Consider the following 20,999-nt stretch of genomic DNA (forward strand, 5'->3'; position numbering starts at 1 on the left):
GTAGCAAGCCTTAGGCCTGGAGGCTAGAAGTATCCCGGAAAATACTCGAATCCAGTCCACTGGATGTTTTTGGAAAATTTAAAGGAGCACATAAATGAATGAAATTGCAGAAAAGTTCCTGTTTTTCACTATCTACAATAGAATTTTTTTTTTAAATGTGTTCACAGTAAAATAAATAAATCTAATAAGAAATTTTCTGTGAATTACCAAAATGTTTTGTTTTAAAATTACAGGGTTGTCTTGACAACAAGCTAGCTTTAACATTTATTTCTTACAATTTAAGCCTAAAGAGTCGTGCTAACAGATGTATTTCATTAACTACAGCAACATTTCTTTATCATGTAAAAAAAACGAGCCGTTCTGTTGCAAGTGCACCTCTTTTTTGTTCTATTTAGATAACTCGGGGATTAAATGTGCAGTTTAACTACTTTACACTGATGGAAAGGGGTGTTTCACTGGGAGGTGTGGGCTGTATGTGGGCCACAATGTAAATGAGTTTGACATTAAACCGCACTGCCAAGCTTTTAGTGAAAGAATGTGCTGTGTTATGCTCACAAACAAAACAAAACAAGTATTTCCTTTTATGATTTGTATTGATCATCTGCAGCAGATACACATTACAGTTGAAACAGCACCCCTTTCTTTAGTCTCAGACTGTGTAACCACGCACAGTTCCCTCAGACTGAGTGCATGTTTTTTGTTTTTTGTGAGATTTTCACGCATTTGATTTTGATTTACGTAGCCATTAATGGCTAAAGATCAACATGGTGCAGTTAAAACCTGCACATATCGCCAAGTCAGGACTTAGTCGAGCATCTTCTAATTGATTTCTCTGTCGTGAGATCCAGCCGCAGATTCATTACCTCTGCAGTTAGTGAGGGTGCATCTACTGAGACTGGAATAGATTTGCTGGCTCTCTGAGTGCGCTCAAGCGCTCAAGTGTGATTAAGTTTACAGCTTGTGTGTGTGTGTGTGCGTGTTCATGGTTGCAGTGTCGTCAGATGGTTCTTAAGCAAATTAAGAGCTCCGATCAGGATTAAATTGTGCTCTTCATTGTGTGTGTCAAAGACGGGAAGTTAGGATGGGAGGGTGAACATGAGATATAAGTGAAAAACATGCAGAACTTCATCATTTTGTGATTGATTTCTCCTCACACAACCACTGAGGCTCCGTTTTCTCTCTCTATCACTTACGTAGGACCTCACATCACTACCAGCACCTGGAGGGAAGCAGGCCGGCAGCAGTGTGTCTAAAGCCGGTGTCAGCAGCGGACGGAGCAGCAGCCTGGGCAGAGGCAGCAACTTAACTGCAGCTGTTAGTAAAGTTGGCGGGAGTTTGAAAAGAGGCAGCCTCAGCCACCCGGGCTCTGCTGGTCACCCGGTTGCCAGACAAGCATCCCACACAGCCAGAGCAGGTCCCCGCCTCTGCAGCAGCCGAAGCTTTTCATCCCTCCACACCACCTCCCTCTCTGCTGTTCCCTTCATGAGAAGCAGCCGCTCTCTCAACAGGCTCGACCAGAAATCTGCCGGAGAAGGTAACGCCACGCATGTTTCATCTTTGTGTCTAGTTTTCTAGTTTTAAAATAAATATTCAGACTATCCATTAAGGCTAACTTCCTAAATAGTTTTCTTAATCTAAAGATGAAGAAGTTGCTGATTTAGAAAGAAAATAATGATAAATACACTGAAAAGGACTCACAGATTGTTTTTTATCTTCACTGCTGCCTTTATGTCAGAGTCAGACGGTGCATTAGGGAAGTCACAAGCTAAGAAAGGACAAGCCTCTGGGAAGAAGACCCTGAACTCTAGTCGGTTGTCTTCCTCTTTGGAGAAAATCAGGTTTGGTTAAATTCGTTTAAAACGCTGAAATGCTGCTGTTTTTCTAATGAAAAATAAATGTTACATATGGTCTGCAGTCAGTATTTCCTGTTTTGTCCATCTGCTTTTATGTTTTTAATCAGAGGTAGCAAAGAGCCATGCCATGGAAATAATGCTGACAGAATGAAAACAAGCAGCTCCCCTCAGCTAGCAGAGCCTTCCTCCTCTTTGGTTTCCACCAGTGCACAACACCATCACTGCATCAAAGCAAAGAAACTGGTACTGTTAATTTTGAGATCTTATTTATGTATATATGACAGTTTTCTGTTTAAATCTTAACACGCTCATGCTGATGAGCTACAGACCATTCTGTAAATATCTTATGATAGTGGGTTGAAAATCACTCCACATAAAGGCAAACCCAAGAATTTAAATATCCATATTTATATATTTAGACAGTAGGAATGGTCCTGGCTGGAGTTATTCAGGTTATTAAATCTGTGCCACAGGCATCTGTCATTGGCTTTGCACCATTCACTATTTTTGAGAAAGGACAACACCTTTATTACACTACAACTCCCATTACTGTCCTTAAATGTGGGCGATTGTGGCTCAAGAGTTTGCAGTTCGTCTTGTAATCGGAAGGTTGCTGGTTCGAGCGCCGACAGTCTCGGTCGTTGTGTCCTTGGGCCATTTACCATTTAAATGAGCAGTTACTGCATAAAACAAAACTGACAATAAAGGGCAAGCATCTGTGCATTAGTGCATGGGCTGGGTAGCAAGAATCCAGCTTGTTATTTGCTTCCTTCTTGATTTTTTTAATACATTTGTAATACTTTAATGTTTCAGATCATTAAACAAATTTTAATATTAGTCCAAGATAAGTTGAGGAAATATTAAATGCAGTTTTTAAGTGATGATCGTTTATTTCGAGGAAAACTTGTTTGATATTAAACATTAAAGTGTGACAAATATGCAAAAACCCAAATTTATCACAGCCCTGTAAGTTTTCTAGAAAAATAACAAAGTCATCCAACATTTTAAGTAAAGATACTGGTGTCACTGCAGTGGGAAACCGTTTTAAGCCAAAAAAATCCTTAAAGGTTCGGTGATAAAAACTGTGTCCACTTTCACAGACCACAGACGGGGTGTACACGCTGTGTGCAATGACTGCTGGGATGAAACGGAACTGGGTCCACGCAGTGTTCAAGAACGTGCGGCCCAGTTTTACACATGACAACACAAGGTAGACTTTTTTAAAAGATAAGTGCTGCATCATTGGAGTGCTGCATTATATTAATATATATTCTAGTGGGTATGGGATGATTTTTGGAAGGTTTATGATAGTCTAAATACTTATAATCAAGCTTAGTAGATGAATTTACTTAAATTGTACTCACAGCTCTCTTTCAGAGCCGGAGACTCAGCAGCTGCAAGAACATGGAATGAGCAACCAGAGAGAAGTTTCACATCAGCAGCAGGAAAAAGAGGACTCCAAAGTGCAGGTAGAAAGAGTGCAGAGCTCAGTCAATGGAAACGCTTCATTGTCTCTTCTCCCTGGCTCACCTGGTGCTCCAGCTCCTACCGATTCTCCATCCCAGGTGGAGGAGGAGGGCACAGCTGCTCACCAATGCTCATTTCTTAGTGGAACCACACAAACTGGTGAGCCATTAAACGAACTCAGACTTAGGTAACTTATTCAATGATCTGCTGTGAAATCTAAAATCATATCTAGTTATACTGACACATGCCATAAATATGAATCTAACAGAATGTATGTTAACATATTATATATATATACTTTTCTTTTTTTAAAAAAAACAAACAAGCATGTGGTCTTCTGTGCAAAGGGTGGGAAGAATGCCAAAGTCTCAGCTCAGTGGTGCTGCCAAAGGACGTGGTGAATGACAGTTTGAACATGCAGACTGCAAGTGAATATCAGACTAAACAGAGTCTCCAGAGGGAAGACCAGCAGGTAAACAGCACCTGTGATTGCACAAAAGTTGAGGAAACTCTGGCATGTGAGCAGCAAACTGGGCAACTTGTCAAAGAGGTGAGATTGTATTTGCATTTCCACCACAATAACAAGAACACACGTGATATATTTTCTTATGCATCAAACCAAAAAGCAGAGTCCAACTTATATAGGTACAAAAGTCTGATCTTTGGTCTGCATTTTTAGGAAACATCAATACAGATATCTTTAATCTACTAAAGAAAAATGAATGAATGAATCAGTCGAATAAATGAACACATCCAGTTTATTACTCTTTTTTATCAGCTGGAACAAACTCAGAGGGAACTGTCTCGACTCCAGCAGTTAAACAGGAATCTGCAGGACGAGCTGCAAAGAGAGAAAGAGATCCATTCAAGGGATTGCTTTGGCGCACAGGTATAATGCATGAGACTCCTTAAGTCTTCTATTTAAATCTAGATTATATCAATTTTCTCCCAGAATCCACACGAGTCAGCTCACCACACCTGACTCCGTGCACAGGGACAGACTGTTGAATATAACAATAATTCCAAACTGTAACAAGAGCAAGAGTAGAGCTTCACTGTCTGCTTTCAAGGCAACAACCCAGCAAGACTAACCCACTGTTGCTTCCTTATGAAGCTGCCCAAAGAAGCTCATCAGAGCAATGCGGAAAGGCCAGCACACACACACACACACACACACACACACACACACACACACACACACACACACACACACACACACACACACACACACACACACACACACACACACAAAGAAAGAGGGAGAATGGAGACAGACATGGGTACATGACCTGGGACACAACTGGGTTACAGGATATTGAAAGGAGGCACAAAAGATGAAACTAAACTCACAGAAAATAGAACAAAGAACATAAACAGCAGACTGAAGCTCAAACACAAAACTTATCATAACTTAGAAAACAACATATTCAGACAGACATCGTTATATTACACTTTCAAAAACGCAAGTCCAGAAGTCAAAATCTGACTCCGGGACCGTGACATATATCTAGCCCGATGGCAGACTTTCCTTCAGAGAGCATATTGAGCACTTGAAAAAAGGGAAGGTTAGGCTGAGTTTGAAATAGGGCCTGTCTTAATGTATCTGTTAAGAAAACACATGTACAAGCTGCTTTTTTAAATGCGCTTGATTACAGTTAAATAATTTACATGCAGGCAGCTTGTTCTGTAAAATATGTCAATCCAAACGTGCTGAGCTGTGTGCTGTGCTGACTGTTCATGAATAATGCAACAGTCGAAAGTAGCTTTTTACTTGTTGACTTCCTTTCATACTGGTGTGGATTCTTTGGCAGGTCTCCTTTGAAAAATAAAAGGTAAAGATTAAATTAAAATAAATAAACAAATAATAAATAACTAAATAAATAGTGATTTCCCTCTTTGTTGGAACAAAACCAGGGAAGTTTAGCAGTTAACCATCAGCCATGGACACTGATAAATGCCATGATAGTATCAATTAGCAAGGGCATTGTTGGCTAGTAGTGATATTCAGTTTATATTCCGGTGCATCCTTAAATGTTGAGCAAATTTCCAAGTTAAAATGCTTTAAAGCAGCAGATTCCATCCATGAAACGTTAACTTTTCTTTTCTGTCAGAGTTTCTAGCCCTAATACAATACAATACAATACAATACAATATAAAGTTTTCTCTTAATCAAAACCTTTTGTCTTGTAGAATAACACCAACTCATCTTCACAGCAATCTTTGGCTCTACAGCGACTGCAGAAGATAAATCAGGACCTTCGCTTTGAGCTGGAAGCACAAAAGAGAAGTCAGGAGGAAGCCAGAGAGGCAGAACTACGGCGAAGAGTAGATCTCTTAGCCCAGCAAGCTCAGCTGCTGGTTACGGGTGACGCCACTGCACTCGCACAAGCCCATATCGAGCAAGATCGCCAGAGGTTTGAGGAGCGGCAGGTGGAGTGGGAGCGCTGTGTGACCTCACTGAAGTCCCAGCTGAACATCAGCGAGGAGCAGAGGAGGGAGTCCGAGTCTCGCTTGACACAGCTTCAGCAGGAATTAGATAGCTACCAAAACCTTCAGCTGGAGGCTGAGAAGCTGCGGCAAAATCTTGATGAGGTGTCAGCAAAGCTTCATAACTATGAAGAGACTCAGGCTCAAAAAGATGCTCGGCTACAGAAGCACCTCATGCTTCTTCAAGCAAGTCAGGAGAGGGAGCGACGGAGCTTGATGGCAAGCCTGGCGCAGGCTGAGCAGCATTCACAAGATCTCCAGGAGAAACTGGACAGGTCTGAGCAGCAGGTGGAGAGTCTCACTAAGACCCAGACGTGGACGAGAGAAATCGAGGTGGCACAACGGCAGCTTCAGGAAGAGCTGGCACGTACAATATCTGCCATACAGCGACTCCAGGAGGAAAGGGAGCAACTCGATCGTCGCTGCCTTGAGCTGCAGGATCAGTTAGCAGAGGCAGACAGGGAGGTGGGCAAGCTGCAGGAGCGCTTGAAAACAGAAGAAACGCACTACTACAACCTGGAGCACACGTATGAGAGAGTCTGTGAGGAACTGCAGGTGGCACTGGGAAAACTGCAGCAAAGGGAGTCTGATACGCAGGACATAAGAGAAGGATATGAGAGACAACTTGATAGGAAGGAGCAAGAGCTGAGTGAAGTTTTGCTAAAGATGGAAGTCTTGGGTAACAGCTTGGAGGAGACGGAAGTGAAACTGAATGAGGTGCTGAAAGCATGCACCTGTGCCTCTTCTCAGCTGCAGGATAACTCAGCGGAGACTATTCAGCATAACAAGAGGCAACAGCAAGCAACACAGCATATCAATGTGGAAAAGGATATAGACAATTACCAGTTGTCTAACAGGTCCAATATCGCAGATGTCAGCCTGATGAATTCTAAAGAACCTGCAGAAAATGGCCCAAAATCACTGGATGAATCATATCAATACCTCATCACTGCAGGAGATGACCCAGAGCGCTTTATGTCTGTAATCCAGCTGCTTGAAACCAAGCTTTATGTAACGGAGGAGAAGCTAAGAGACATCACACAAAGGCTGGAGGAACACCAGAGTCACATCAGCTGCCGGGACCCCCAGCTTTGCTCCCAGCTGACCCAGAGTCGAGCGACTACCCAGCACCTCAGTCTACTTCTTCACAATCAGGCCAAGAAGAGCCAGCGCTTTGCCCAAGAGACAGAGAATCGCTGCAGGATGCTAGTCGGCAGGTTTCAGGTGGCTCAGAACATCATACAGGCCTGCAGAGAGAGACTTCATGCTAGTCCCCTCGATATTCCAGACTTGGAGAAACAGCTGGCTACGGTCGCTGCCTGTCTTCAGCAAGGAGAGAAAGATGCAGTGAAACACCAGCATGAATCATATAATGTCAGCAAAGGAGAGGGCAAGATCCTCAATGAAGAGAAATCAGCCGGGGCTAAGAGTAACATGAGTAAACCGACTAATACTTGGTCCTCTTTGGATGAGGGTGGAAGTGTTGAGAGGTGCTTAATGAGGGAAATATTCGTAGTAGAAAAAATCGTGTCTGTCCTTCAGAGCCAACATGGTCAGATAACCTCAATATCAAGAAACGATGAGGGGGATGTGGCACAAAGGTACAAAAACATAATCGCTCGAAGAATAGCGTTAAAAGCACAAGAAAGGATGCGATCTGAGAGAACAGGGTGTGACAGCGATGAACTTTTAGAAAGTTTAATCTGTACAGTTTGTGCTGAAGAGGAGCTAATTTATGCTGCCTTAAAAATTCATCAACAGTACGAGGGTGTGACTCCAGTAAACAGCAAAGACGCTGAGGACCGAATGACGGGTCTGGCAGATATCAGTCCCTCGGAGTTGGCTTCTTATGAGGAGAGACTGCAGGAAGATGCCAGGGGCTTGGAAGAACCAGAAGAAGAGGACCAATCAGATAACAAAAAAATGGAGGAAAAGAAAAAACCAGACTGGTTAGAGAGGCTAATATCCCGGCTGCAGAGAAGGGCTACATTTTTACACCAGCTCTGCCTGGTAAACTCTGGTGACAGCAGACCTGTCGGTGGTGATGACATGGAGCATAGAGGGAAGGAAGCTGCTGCCTTTGACTTAAAATGTATGCTGGACCACGCAAAGTTAATTTATTTGTCAGAGCGGATGTACATGGATTTAAAGCAGGAGTTTCAAATTGACGTGAACAAACTGGAAGAGCAGCGCAACGATGGAATAGAGGAGCAGGAGGCCTTAAATGACACAATATGCCAGCTTCAAGAAGACAACGGCGCGCTGAGAAAAGAACTGGAGCTGGCTGAAAAGAAGATAATATCAGTAGAGACCGGGAACCAGAAACTCCTAGAAGACATACAGAAGATTGAGGATTATCATGCAGAACGAGTGGAAAAACTGGAAGGCGAGTTTCAGGAGAAGATAAAGGAACTGCAGCAGATCCACGAAGAGGAGATGAAGCACTTACATGGCTACTACACCAAGTCCTGTGTTTCCAGAGAGAAACAGAGCAAATCCCGCACAGAGGCACCTCTTTACATCCCAAATACATCTTGTCTACCAGAGCAGAGTGTGATGGAGCGGGAAACAGAGGAGGACTTTGGGATCCAAATGAATTACAAGAAAGATTTGGAAAACATTCAGGTAACCAAGACTTTGCATCACGTGAGATAATTAGTCTTAAAGTATGTATTTTTAAAATTCATTTTACAGATTTATTTTTCTCTGTCAAGTTCAAATTCTACTTTCATCACTTTATTCATTACTTTACTTAGTTGAAGCCTTAAATCAATTAGGGTTACATCAGAATTAGCAAGGCTACAATGTAACTATGGAACAAACACTATTCCTAAAAGTAAAAATACAATCACTCAATCAGCCACAACTGTAAAACCACCTGCTTGATTTTGGTTTCTCTCCTCCTGGGAAATCAGCACTGACTTCTGCCTTCCCCTCAATTCATGCTTACTCCATCTGCCATTACCTATTAGAAATGCTGTTAAATCTAAATGAGGATGTGGTCCCAGCTAGTCAATGAATATACCGCAGCATCCATGATTTCTCAGCAGAACATTGAATTCTAAAAAAATAAATGATACTGATTTTACCTGTTGCTGGTTTCAGTGTTATGGCTCCTGGTGTAGATTTCTCTACACTTTACATATATAATAATCAGCCACTTTGTTAGTACCCCAGGCTGGTACAGAGTTGGGCATGCTTTTGCCTTCAGACCTGCCTTATATCATGGCACAGATTCACAGTGATGTAAATTTAGTCCCTATTGATGTGACAGCATCACACATTTCCTGCAGATTTGTCGGCTTTACATCCATGACACGAATCTCCTGCTTCACCAAATCCCAAACTAATTATAGGGTATAAAAATTTGTATCTTGGTAGATTTAAAAAAATGTATTTAATGAGATTTTTCCAATGCCTGACTAAAGCTGGCAAGGAAACAAAAAAATTGTCTGCAGTTTGTGGAAAATTGTTTTTTACTATAATTTATAGTACACTATAATTTTATTTATTTATTTATTTTAACGGGTTGTACAGAAGCTCCAAACGCAATTTCATTGTTCTTTGACAATGACAATAAATAAATACTTGATACAAAGGTGCTCTGCTGGATTGAGATGTGGCGATTGTGGAGGCCATTTGAGTACAGTTAACTCTTTGTTATGTTTAAGAAAGCCGTTTTGAGTGTATATAGACTATATCAAGCACAAAAGTTATTTTTGGCTGCTCTCTTATTCACAAAGGTCGTTGCAGCAGCTACCTCCCCCTCCTGACACACCACCCGATGGATTTGGGTATCCTCCTAAAATTAAACCTATTAGGCAAATGTGAAAACCGTCACACCACAGAGCCACTCATATCGCACAACAACCACCTTTAAATATCATTATAGGCTTCCTGTGAACAGGAGTTGACTGCTGTGGAGGAAATGCACAGGGATCTGATAGAAGACTTGCAGCAGCAGCATCAGAAGGAGGTGGCTGAACTTCTGAAGGAGAAAGAGCAGCTCCTGCAGGAGGAGACAGCCGCGACAATGGCAGGCAAGCAAGAAAACATGGAACATAAATGCACTGTTGTCAAAACATTTTTATTGCTAAGTTGTGTTTAATACTAATTAATAATACATTTGATTAATTAGTTGTAAGAATGCTATATTAGAGTTATGCCTGATAGGAATAATTCCACCAAGGCAGTACTGAAAGTAAGTTCTGCTTCTCGACAGCTATTGTGGCAATGAGGAGGGCTCACAAACTGGAGCTAGAGAAAAGCAGACAGTCCCAGCGCATCATGGAAAGCGATGATGTCACGCTGCTCCACGGCGAATACGAGTGAGTGACGTGTGGTTTCAAAATGTTTGCCAACCCCCCCCCCCCCAAAAAAACCAGCTTGTATTTTATTGCAGCATTTACTGTAGAGGTGTTGTACTGCATTTGTACTTGTTACCTGTACTTCATATCGTGAGCAGGTAACAGTGTTAATGGTATGAAATGTTTCTAGAACTGCAGGTTAATTCGTGCTATTTTTTCCCTCTGTGTGCAACATCATTTTCATTTACAGTTTTTTCTGAATGCTTAAACCCTAACTGTGATTCCTGTAGCACAATCTCTAAAACTATTCAGACTTATAGCAAAACCACTCACTGAGTTTGCAAAACTAAAAGCACAAAAACTGCTTTGCACTCAGTTTGCAATTTTGTAACACACACTTTGCAAAACGGTAGGCACAATTCACTGCACAACACTCAATTACCAAATTTCCAACACACTCCTAGCAAAAGTATACACATGTATGGCTATCATTAACACTAATTTGCCAACTGTCTGGCACACTTTCACATGTGAAAACTTTTTTAGATAATTAGTTCACTTTGCAATCAGCCTAAGCACTATAATACAGGTAAGCTGTGTGTGCGGAGTACAATGGAGGGAGCAGAAAGAGTGAGAAGTAGAGGAGGCCGAGGAAGAGGACGTGGAGGTGAAGAAGTAGGATGAAGAGGACGACAAGGACAAGGAGGAGCAAGAGGAAGACGAGGAGGGGGGAGAGGAAGATGAGGAGGGGGGAGAGGAAGGGTAGGAAGAGTAAGAAATAGAATTACTGATGACATCAGAGCTACAATAGTGGACCATGTAATCAACCGTGGAATGACCCTGAGGGTAGCTGGCCAACGGGTCCAGCCTAACTCGAGCCGCTACACTGTAGCAAGTACCATAAGGACATCTTGAAATGAGAATCGGTGAGTACAGTCACTTCGCACAAAGATTTGTAGCACTGCCATATGCCAATGAGAAACACACCAATACCACTGATGTAAAAATACTGAAATTGTTACTTTACAGAATTGCTAGATGACCAGATGCTGGGGGCAGAGGAAGCATGTTCACTGCAGACCAAGTAACCCATATAGTCATTATGGCGGTTGCAAATAATCCTATACTTGGAAATAAACACTTGTGTTTGTTTTGATGTGTTTGAATAAACACCAGTACTTGAAGTTTGGATCCCTCTATGCTTATGGATCTATGACAGAAGTATGAGCTCAAACTGACATAGCCTACCTTGTGCGCAGAGAAAGCAAAAGCCAGATGTGTTTTGTATTCATACCATCAGTGTGCAGTTGGCGCATTGTGTGCTTAGTAGATGATGGCTTGTGTGTAGTGTTTGATACGGAAACACCATTTTTACGAAGGTGTGAAGAGTTAATCTAGCTGTGTTTGCTTTTGCAAGAGAACTACAATGTTTTGATTATTGGGTGACAGGTTTTCTTATTTGTGTGAAGAGTTTTGCAAAATTAGCCAATAGTTACAAAAAATGTGCTTAAGCAATCAGAAAAAACTGTAACAAGATTGTAAATCTGTGGGATGTAAACTGCATTTTTAGATTTAAAATATGTTTCAATAAAATATTGTTGTTGAATTTTGCTGTCTTTTTAAGTTTTGCATTGTGTTATTGTTTTGGCCATAAGTTTAACAGTTTTGAAAACAGTATGTAAGCACATGCAAAATGTCCTGTACGTACAAAGATTTTTGGCAGTTGTTGTGTCTGAGTGAGAAAATAATTCATGAAATTTGAGAGATGTAGTCATTGAATGCATTTTGTGCCAAAACAATGATAACTGATCCTCAGTTTAGCCCACATAGACTTCTGTTGTGCTCACCGTGTGAGGAGTTTTGCAAAAGTGACCTAAGTATTGAGAAATGTGTCCTAGCGTCTGTAAAAAACTGTAATGAGAGTGGTCATCATTGGAAATCTGTTAAACACAGACGGCAAATGACAAATACACATTCTTTTATAATAGCTGTTTTAAAACACAATCTTTACTTGCAATAAGATTCATGAATTAATAAACCAGCGCAGATCATGGAGGAAGAGACAACTGCTTGCTTTCCCGTTCGTCATCATCTGTGCTTTGCTTTGTCATCAAAGGAAGGAGATCCAGTTATTGCAGAAGGAGCTGGAGATGCTGTCGGTTCAGCACACCGAGAAATGCCTGGAAAACTCTCAGCTCAGAGAGGAACTGCAAGATGAGAGAAAATCAATGATGCAGTGCCAAAAAGAAAACCAGGAACTCAAAAAGAAACAGGTAGACAGACTTCTTTTCACTGAGCTTATATCAGCATCTCAGGAGAGACGCACAGAGAGGGAGTGCTCCCTGCTGTCCATACAACAGAGTCCAGAAAATACAGCTCCTGTATGTTTAATTATTCCAAACAGGCATCAGCAACAGCAATAGTCCAGTTCCTTATCTGCTCATCTCATTTATATTTAATATAGTTAGACGGAAATTATAGGCTGTGTGTGTGTGTTGATACGATTAATCTATGTTACAGGTGATTCTGAGGTCGAGGGAGGCAGAAATTCAGTTTCTCAGACAGGAATCTCATTCTCTCAGAGAAGAGTTGAAGATTGCTCAGATGGTAGTAATTTTAATTTATTATTATCTTTTTTAACTTTGTTAGACTAGACTTTTGTCATATGTCAACTTTTATGTCGTGCTTTATATTTACTTATTTACTGGAATTAGTGGATAAATATAACAGCAAAAAAACAAAAACAAACCCCCCCCAAAAAAACAAGTGATCCACATCAACCATGTTTAATTTACAATTTAACCTAATATCCTGTATGTAGTAATATATATAACCTAATCCAAAGTGTGTGTGTGTGTGTGTGTGTGTGTGTGTGTGTGTGTGTGTGTGTGTGTGTGTGTGTGTGTGTGTGTGTGTGTGTGTGTGTGTGTGTGTGTGTCACACAGGACAAAATATATGCTGAGAATAGGCTCAAGACCCCCTATACAAACAGCCAAGGTGAACCCCACCAACATGTCAATAGGCTTGGTGAAGATTTTAAGTTCTCCACCTGGTCTCCAAGAAGAGTCACTGCAGGGCCAAGCCACGGTGAGACACGTTTCACAATGTGAAAGTGTGAAGTGTGTGACATTCATACAAAGTGTGCTGCCTCAGTGTGAAGCCTGATATCATTTATCAGCACATAGGTAATAAAGTTAAACTCAAGTATAGACTGTTTTGTCTTTCCTCTTTCCCCCCCTCAGATGACTCTGAGGGAAAGACAAACACTGCTACTTTTCCAAAGAAATCATCCCTCGTGCGACAAATAAGAGATGTCAGATCGAAGGTAAGAGCTGATGCGTCTTCAGTTTGACCAGAAAGCAAAAGTATCAGTTTTAAAATCTTTAAAAAGTAGATTCTACTGTTGCAATCTTGTCTGCAAACACTTTAAAAAAGCGCACTTACAGATTCCTCTTATTAATTCCATAGAAATGAAGAAGGTAAGTAGCAGTCAGAAGCTGCTAATCAAAGCTTCTGGCTGCTACTTACCTGATCATCAGCAAGAGTGAGCAACTCCATGTAATCAGAATTTGTCTCAATTTGCTGGTCTGCAGGATTCAGGTGTGTTATAGCACAATGCCACAATCTTCCCAGGAGTGGGCGTCCAGCGTGGACTCCTGGCAGCTCAGTTTAGGTTTGCAAAGATGTATCTAAACAAACCACAAGACTTCTGGGACACCAAAATTGAGATGTTTGGCCGTAATGCAGAGCACCAGAAAACCAAACAGAGCATATAATCGTAAACACCTCATACCAACTGCCAGCACGGTGAAGGAGGGATGAGGAGTTTGGCATCTTGCACTCATTGATTCTACCATGAACTATTCTAAGGTGAAAAAAACCTCAATGAACTGAGGCAATGTTGTAGAGAAGAGTGGGCTAAAATTGCTCCACAACAACGTGAGAGACTGATAAAGTCATGCAGAGACTGATTACTTCAAGTTATTGCCGCTAAAGATGGTTCAAGTAGTTAAATGAAGAGGTGTAGTCAGGGTTTTTTTATAGGGGTTCACTTTCTCTATCACATGACTACAACTTTTGCCCTCTATCATGACAAAAGACATTTAACAGATAAGATTTATTATTTAAATCATTTTTGTGCATCTCTTCATTCCTCAGAGTTTAAAAGAGGGCCTTTCTGTCCAAGAAAGGATGAAGCTGTTCGAGTCATTCTGATCCAGAGAAGATGACCAGCTGACATCAGAGCTTTTCAGAAATCTGTTTTATTATAACCTTTTTGTGTGTTGAATGATCAGAACAGGACACTAGAGGGCGCAACAAACACAGGTCATTTTACACATGCATTCAGTGCATTACACAGAGGTTTTGTAACTTAAAGACAAACTGTATTTTTATTGAAACACAGCTCACATAAGCGTATTGGATCACTTGTATTTGACATTATAGGCCACATAACGCAACATTTACCCTTCCAGCAGAGGAAATACATTCCTGAAAGAGAAGAGATGCTACTGTACTTTTATTACCTTCATATTTATTCGAAACAGCTGCTTTATGACTTCAAATAAATGAGCTTTCAAGTAAAACAAGGTTGGTCAAAAATAATGTGGATCTCTGTTTTCTTATTTTTTAAACAACCATTAACTAAAGTCAGTGTTTCTGTGCTTGTTTTGATTTTTCCTACAAACAAAATAACACTGACTGGATTTCACACAATGTACACAATCTTACGCTTTCAGGAAGAAAAAGGGACTTTAAAATCATAATTACCCTGCAAAAGGAAGAAAAACAGTTTAGAATGGGGTAATATCATTTAACATAAACTCTGGTAATGAAAGGAGGAAAGGGAAACATGGTTTCCTTGTATGATCTGTTAAACAGTACACCAAAGCACAGTGTTTACACCTTACTATAATTTGTTGCTTATATATTGCTTAGATCTTATGTGTCTCCTTGTCTATCTGACTTACCTTTTGTGACAGCGACACATCATCTATTTTGTGTCTCGCTGTGTTATGACAGCTGAACTAAAACTATTAAGATAAGATAAGATAAGATAAGATAGAACTTTATTAATCCCTCGGGTGGGTTCCTCTGGGAAATTCGATTTCCAAAAAAGCACAGCACCGACAGAAGTTACAGAGTTATACACACACACATATATATAAATACAGAGACAATATAAATAAAATATACGAAGGGGATAAATAGAATAAATAGGAATAAAAATAAAAATACAAGTGAATTGCACATTTCAAGTATTGAGTCTATTGCACTGTTGACTATTTACAAAAGTATTGCACAAAAGGTATTGCACAGTGAGGTGAAGAGGCACTACAGCTTAGTTGTTCCCTCCTTTGTTCCCTATTAGTCACTTATAATCAGTGAATTTGTTGATTTTATCAGTGATTTATTAAATTGTTTGATCAATCAGAAAAAAGAAAATGATGGCCTTAAACAGACAAATTAAAACAAGTGGAGAGCAATAAAGATTTACTTATATTTAACTGATGTAAAGTACAGCCCAATTTTTTTTTTTAAAAAGCAAGAAAATTGTGTAAAATGTGATTAAAAACAGAATGCAGAGATTCTCTGTACTGATGATGACATATTCACAGTCATTGTAATCTTACATTGAGACACATTATTCTGAAAAGGTTCCATAATTTGTAGACGTAGGGTTTTTTTGCAGTTTAATGAAACTCTGCCTCTCTTAAGACGGTCTTTTTTATACCCAATCACTAATTTAACCTAATGATCCTCAAACTTCCTCATACTGCTGAATTTTTTTTTTACCACCACTTAATTTTCCAGCCGATTTTCCCAGTCCTGTCACAACATTTTAGAGACGTGTTATTACCATCGAATTAAAAATTACCCACTTAAACATTTAAACTTCTAATGTTTTTATGAGATTTCATTGCATTATGTTTTTATTTACGTTCTTACACACAGTGTCCAAACCTAAACAGAAACCATTAGAGGCATCTGACCTCAGCATGTAAAATGTGACTCTAGTGATCTTATAATGTTACCTGGAAACTGCCCCTTGAGGACAAATGACGCAAAAAAATAAAGTTAACTGAACTCATTTTACATTGAGGCCCACATACAGACCACTTTACACTTAAGTGGACCGGATGAGTGAAATTCCACTTCCTGTCAGTGAAAAGACATTTAACTACATATTCAATAAATTATGATGTCCTAATATAAGATAAAGAAGTATAATTTCAACAGCATGTCTCAGTTTTTCCGCATGATAAATGTTTGAAACACAGAAAACATTCTGGTCGCTCAATGGCCAGACTCTTCCATGTTTATAAAACATAAAGTTTTAGTTGATTGATGTTTTTTTTTCTTTTTTCTAAACAAAATTTAGTATACAATGAAAAAAAGGAACTTTTGTGTCATTTAATTGTTTATCTGTTGATTAACTATTTCGATGTAGTGTGAATGACTGAGGGGAAGCTAAGTATCAGAAGAAAAAGCTGTAAAACTTGTAAAAATAAATTTAAAAGTCCAAAAATTTATGCCCTCCTTTATATTTTCCAGTTTATGCCTTTGCTGGGCTACCTCTGCCCCCCGGGATTTATATTTGACGCCCCTGCTAGTCTGGATCAGGCAACATACCGGTAGCATACATTACTCCAGAACAAAAAAAATCTTTCCAAAGCATAAAAAAGTTGACTAGACTTTATGTTTATGCAGAAATGTTCATTTAACTACTCACAGGACATCCCGTGTGTAGATATAGCCGAGCTGTTAGGGTTACAGGATGAAGCCAGGGTGTCTGGTCACCAAAAACCTGCTGCTGCACAGCTCAGGATCAAACTGTGTGTCTCTTCCAAGGTAGAAACAGTCTTCTAATTACTTCTAAAATAACTGTCTTACTAAACAGACTTGGTTCATATTACTCAAACACAGCTCAGATAGCTCCTGAAGATTTATGTATGCTAAAATGTATTTATTAATTAATTAGTGTAATCAGCAGAGCATTTCTAAGGGCTTTTTAAAACATGTTTTTAAGCTTTATTTTTGGGAAACACTGACCCACATCTCCAGAGATCACATTTCTGTCTATGTCACAGCTCTCAGTGCTTTTGCAGAGCACATAACTTTGAAGGTACCCTGTTCTTTGGAGTCGCATTTCCAAAAAGGAACATCGCACCTCATTAAAACCCAACACCCATCTTTCCTTCCCTGTGACTGCCTGTGAAACTCCAGTCATGGTAGTTGACACTTTGAAATACCAAAGCTGATTCTTTGTGTTATGCATCATGGATGTAATTTGTAAGCTGGTGTGTGAAAATCCATGTTCGTTTTATTTTTGGACACAAAGTAAGATTTTGCGTCCTAAAGTGACAAATATGCTTTCTTACTGAAAAGTTAAGTATTTGCTGCAACTCTCATGTGGCATTTCAGCAAGTGCTGTTGGCAAAACTGATGGAATTGAATGCAGAAAAGTACCATCAGATAAACATTAACTGAATTTCTTTGTAATTTAAGCATTTTATTCCAGATCTTAATGCCCCGTTTCTTTTTGTATCAGCAGGGTGACAGAGTTCCTGGTATATATAATTTTTGAGTTTATATTGCTGCATTAATTAAAGCTTATAAAGTAGATGATTCATGACAGTCCTCTAAATACTTCTACATCTACTCAGTTTTCTTCTTTTGGCTGCCAAAGCAGATGATCTCCATGTTCTCCATCACTGTGGTCATCCTCTTTTCCTCCTGCTCTTTTCCTCTCCACGTGTCCAAACCACCTCGGCTTTGTCCCTCGAACTTTCTCTCCAAAGGGCTGAACCTGAGCTGTCCCTTTGATGCATTCATTCCTAATCTTCTCCATCCTCATCATTCAGAACAGTTACTAGACACTCAGTGTCAACCAAGAACTGAATTTAAATACAAAACCTGTTTAGAAATCATTCTTCATGGCAATAAAACCATTACCATGTACTTTTTAAAATGATCCTCTCTTCAAATAACTATGTAAAATGTATTCAAATTGCTACATCAGAGTAATAGTGACTGGAAAACATAAAGTTTCCTCACTGTATTTGTGTGTGTGTGTTTTCATGTGCACCTGCAGGGTTTGTTCTTAGTCCTGCCCCACAAACTCACCAGGCCCTCATGACTGATCAGCAACTGGTGAAGAAACACCAGTACACAGGTGCACCTGCTCGAGCTGTAAAAATAAGTGGCCCATTTAGCCATGCAAAGATCAATTACCGCAACTGGCTTGGAGACCTGCACAGTCCGCTTCTCCAGTGATACACTTCAGTGCTGCTGACGGGACCACGGCTTTGATTATTTGTGCGACGGGAGCCCAAGTTTGTGTTCTCAAATCGGCACAGAGCTGCACAAACTTCATATCCACTTTGATTTGAACCACACTGTTATAAAATCAGGTCTAGAGGCGTGTGACCTACATGCAACTTAACTCAAACTCGTCAGCGTTTCCATGACAATGGATAAATCCTTCGTTGTTCACCTGAGCATACCAGCCTTGGGACCAGGGGTGGTGATGCGGCTGATGGGTGTTTGTGCTGTAAGGAAAATATACCAAGAACAAACTAAACAAGTTTGGTTCATGAGATCTGTTTGTGATTTGACAGACCAGACCGTGGTTTATTTATTTATTTATTTATTTTATATCTAATGACTGATGGAAATAATGTGATTTAAAAAAATCCACACTCTTTCATTATTCACTTGTATAGGGCAGAATAAGGGAAACAAAGATTTAATTAGGCTTTTGACTGAGTACAGTAAAGAGTGACCTGGATTCAACCTCCAGTGTGGAGCTATCATTGCCTCTATGTGTTACTGGAACTGAGAGTGCTTTATTATTATGTTCATTATGCAGGTCTGAAGCATATTCACTAACTGGAACAGGGAGGTTGGAGAACAGCTACTTTCATGTATCTTGTGTATGTTCAGCTTTTTGTTTCTGTCAGTTGGGTGAACAACGCCTCTCTTCCCCACTCACGAACAGTTTGTGTTGGCTGCCAACAGATATTTTGTACTGCATCTCATCCTTCATGTTTGCTCTCTCTCTTCCTTGATCACTGCTGCATGAAACAAGCTTGTCTTGGAGCTTTGCAAAGTTTACACCCTAACTACTCTGACTTCGTTTCTCCCTGCTGTTTTTAACAAGGAGCACATTACAAGCTACCACCAGCACAGCAGTATAGAGTATTGCTGGGTTATTACTGCATAATAGCAGTAATAGTTTTGTTTAACGGAGCTTGAGTAAAAACCGTGTGCCCTTATCCACACAGGGATAACCACAACATGGTGAAACACCTGAAATGAAAGTGTAGTGTGCTGATCAGCATTGAGCTGAGAATCTTAAAGGTGATCAAACACTTGTATGTTTATCAGTGCAGTCGAGCCTGGCCCACTTTATCCTGCTGCAGAGAAGGGCTCTTTAAATAACTCGCTGGGTATGAAGTATAGGCCGGGCACTGGACACACTTTGTCCTGATAGCACACTCCACATCCCCATCTGGGGCCGCCATCCCCTAACTGAACCCATAACCTATTTACAGGTCTGACATCATAGTAAGACTTCATAGTGTACATGTACAGTAATAATTATGAGCACTTAGAGAGCTAAGATCTGTAGTGCTTGTGTTTGTCTGTAGTCTGGCCAATTCTTCATGAATGTTGTTTTTTTGTGTGCATTATCTTGTATGCGAGCCAGTGAATCACATGCAAGATGCTTGCACCCAAAACAGATCCAGTGGGACTAACACTCACAAAGGTCAAATATTATTTCCTATTATATTTAGAAAACTGATACCGAAGCCATCTCGCCTTAGCTTCCTTGCAGGCCATCATAGTGGCTCGTTGCACGTAAACCTTCCACCGATCCCTCTGCTCTGTGACGTTCTCCAGTGAACCTGGGTTAGGCTAGCACTGGAAAGATAATCCTGTTTTTGTCTTGTTTGAGAATTGCAAAGTGCTGGACAGCTACACACAGCTTGTAGATAACCCATGTTCAGTCCAACCATGCAATTTTTAACACAAACACACGTAAATTGTGTTTAAATACATTACAATCACAATATTTGTAAAAAAAATTTATACATGTACAAGCACATGTTTACCCCTGTGTTGCATCATCTTCCCTTTCAGTAGCACTCTGCAAATTTTATAGAACTTGGAGGAGCAGCTGCTGCAGTTTTGGAAGCCAAATGTTTTGCAGTTCTTGCATGTTATAAGATTTCAGCTGCCCAGCAGAGATGGGCTTCCTTTGCTCTGTTTTCTTTCATAATCTCTAAATGTTTTCACTTGCTCACATCTGTGGACTAGAGGCAGACTGCTGAGCCACACTTTGTAATATGTGAAAATTCCAGTTTAGCAAATAAGTGAGGCCTTACCTGAAAAGATACCCTCTGGAAGACAGCATATGTTGCTCTAAGATTTGCATATATTCAGTAATTAGACGTTCACATAGGTGCAGGCTATCACTGCCTTGGGCACTAATGCACCGCTCATAACATGCTGGCTTTTAACCTGTAACCTCCACAGACTCTCCTCCTACAGAGGACGCAGCGACCAGAATTACCAGAATTTCAGATTTTCATTAGTCAGACCATAAGAGGTCATCCAGTCATGAAGGTCAGTGCTGCTTTTCAGGTTTCTCTGATTCTTTTAATGGCTCAGAAAATGAAACCCCCAATTTCCAGAAGTTGATTTTGTTTTTTAAAGCCATCCAAATCATCTAAACCATTTGTCAGTCTGAACATCAGATATTCTTTTTTTGAACTATAAATATACCTTAAATGATTTGAAGCCCAGTCTATTTTTATTTAGAACTTAGACAGTCAATTGAATTTTTTCTAGATATGTTTATGTAAGCATGGTTGTGCTG

General features: G+C 40.1%; 1 protein-coding gene across 1 annotated transcript in view; it reads left to right on the forward strand.

Annotated features, from left to right (window-relative positions):
• The window catches only part of LOC146633487 (uncharacterized), a 15,113-nt gene extending 784 nt beyond the window's left edge, over positions 1 to 14,329 (forward strand). The window contains exons 3-17 of the mRNA XM_085352291.1: positions 1,198 to 1,534; positions 1,736 to 1,838; positions 1,961 to 2,096; positions 2,954 to 3,063; positions 3,220 to 3,479; positions 3,647 to 3,870; positions 4,099 to 4,209; positions 5,511 to 8,432; positions 9,700 to 9,847; positions 10,030 to 10,135; positions 12,231 to 12,387; positions 12,635 to 12,721; positions 13,060 to 13,201; positions 13,357 to 13,439; positions 14,273 to 14,329. Coding sequence (XP_085208417.1) covers positions 1,198 to 1,534; positions 1,736 to 1,838; positions 1,961 to 2,096; positions 2,954 to 3,063; positions 3,220 to 3,479; positions 3,647 to 3,870; positions 4,099 to 4,209; positions 5,511 to 8,432; positions 9,700 to 9,847; positions 10,030 to 10,135; positions 12,231 to 12,387; positions 12,635 to 12,721; positions 13,060 to 13,201; positions 13,357 to 13,439; positions 14,273 to 14,329 — 4,983 coding nt within the window. The remainder of the gene's footprint in view (positions 1 to 1,197; positions 1,535 to 1,735; positions 1,839 to 1,960; positions 2,097 to 2,953; positions 3,064 to 3,219; positions 3,480 to 3,646; positions 3,871 to 4,098; positions 4,210 to 5,510; positions 8,433 to 9,699; positions 9,848 to 10,029; positions 10,136 to 12,230; positions 12,388 to 12,634; positions 12,722 to 13,059; positions 13,202 to 13,356; positions 13,440 to 14,272) is intronic.
• Positions 14,330 to 20,999: the final 6,670 nt, after the last annotated feature.

The sequence above is a fragment of the Diplotaxodon limnothrissa genome, linkage group LG4 (assembly GCF_057381915.1).
Source record: "Diplotaxodon limnothrissa isolate DT_005_m linkage group LG4, D_limnothrissa_male_GT1.1, whole genome shotgun sequence".
Classification (NCBI taxonomy): Eukaryota; Metazoa; Chordata; class Actinopteri; order Cichliformes; family Cichlidae; genus Diplotaxodon; species Diplotaxodon limnothrissa.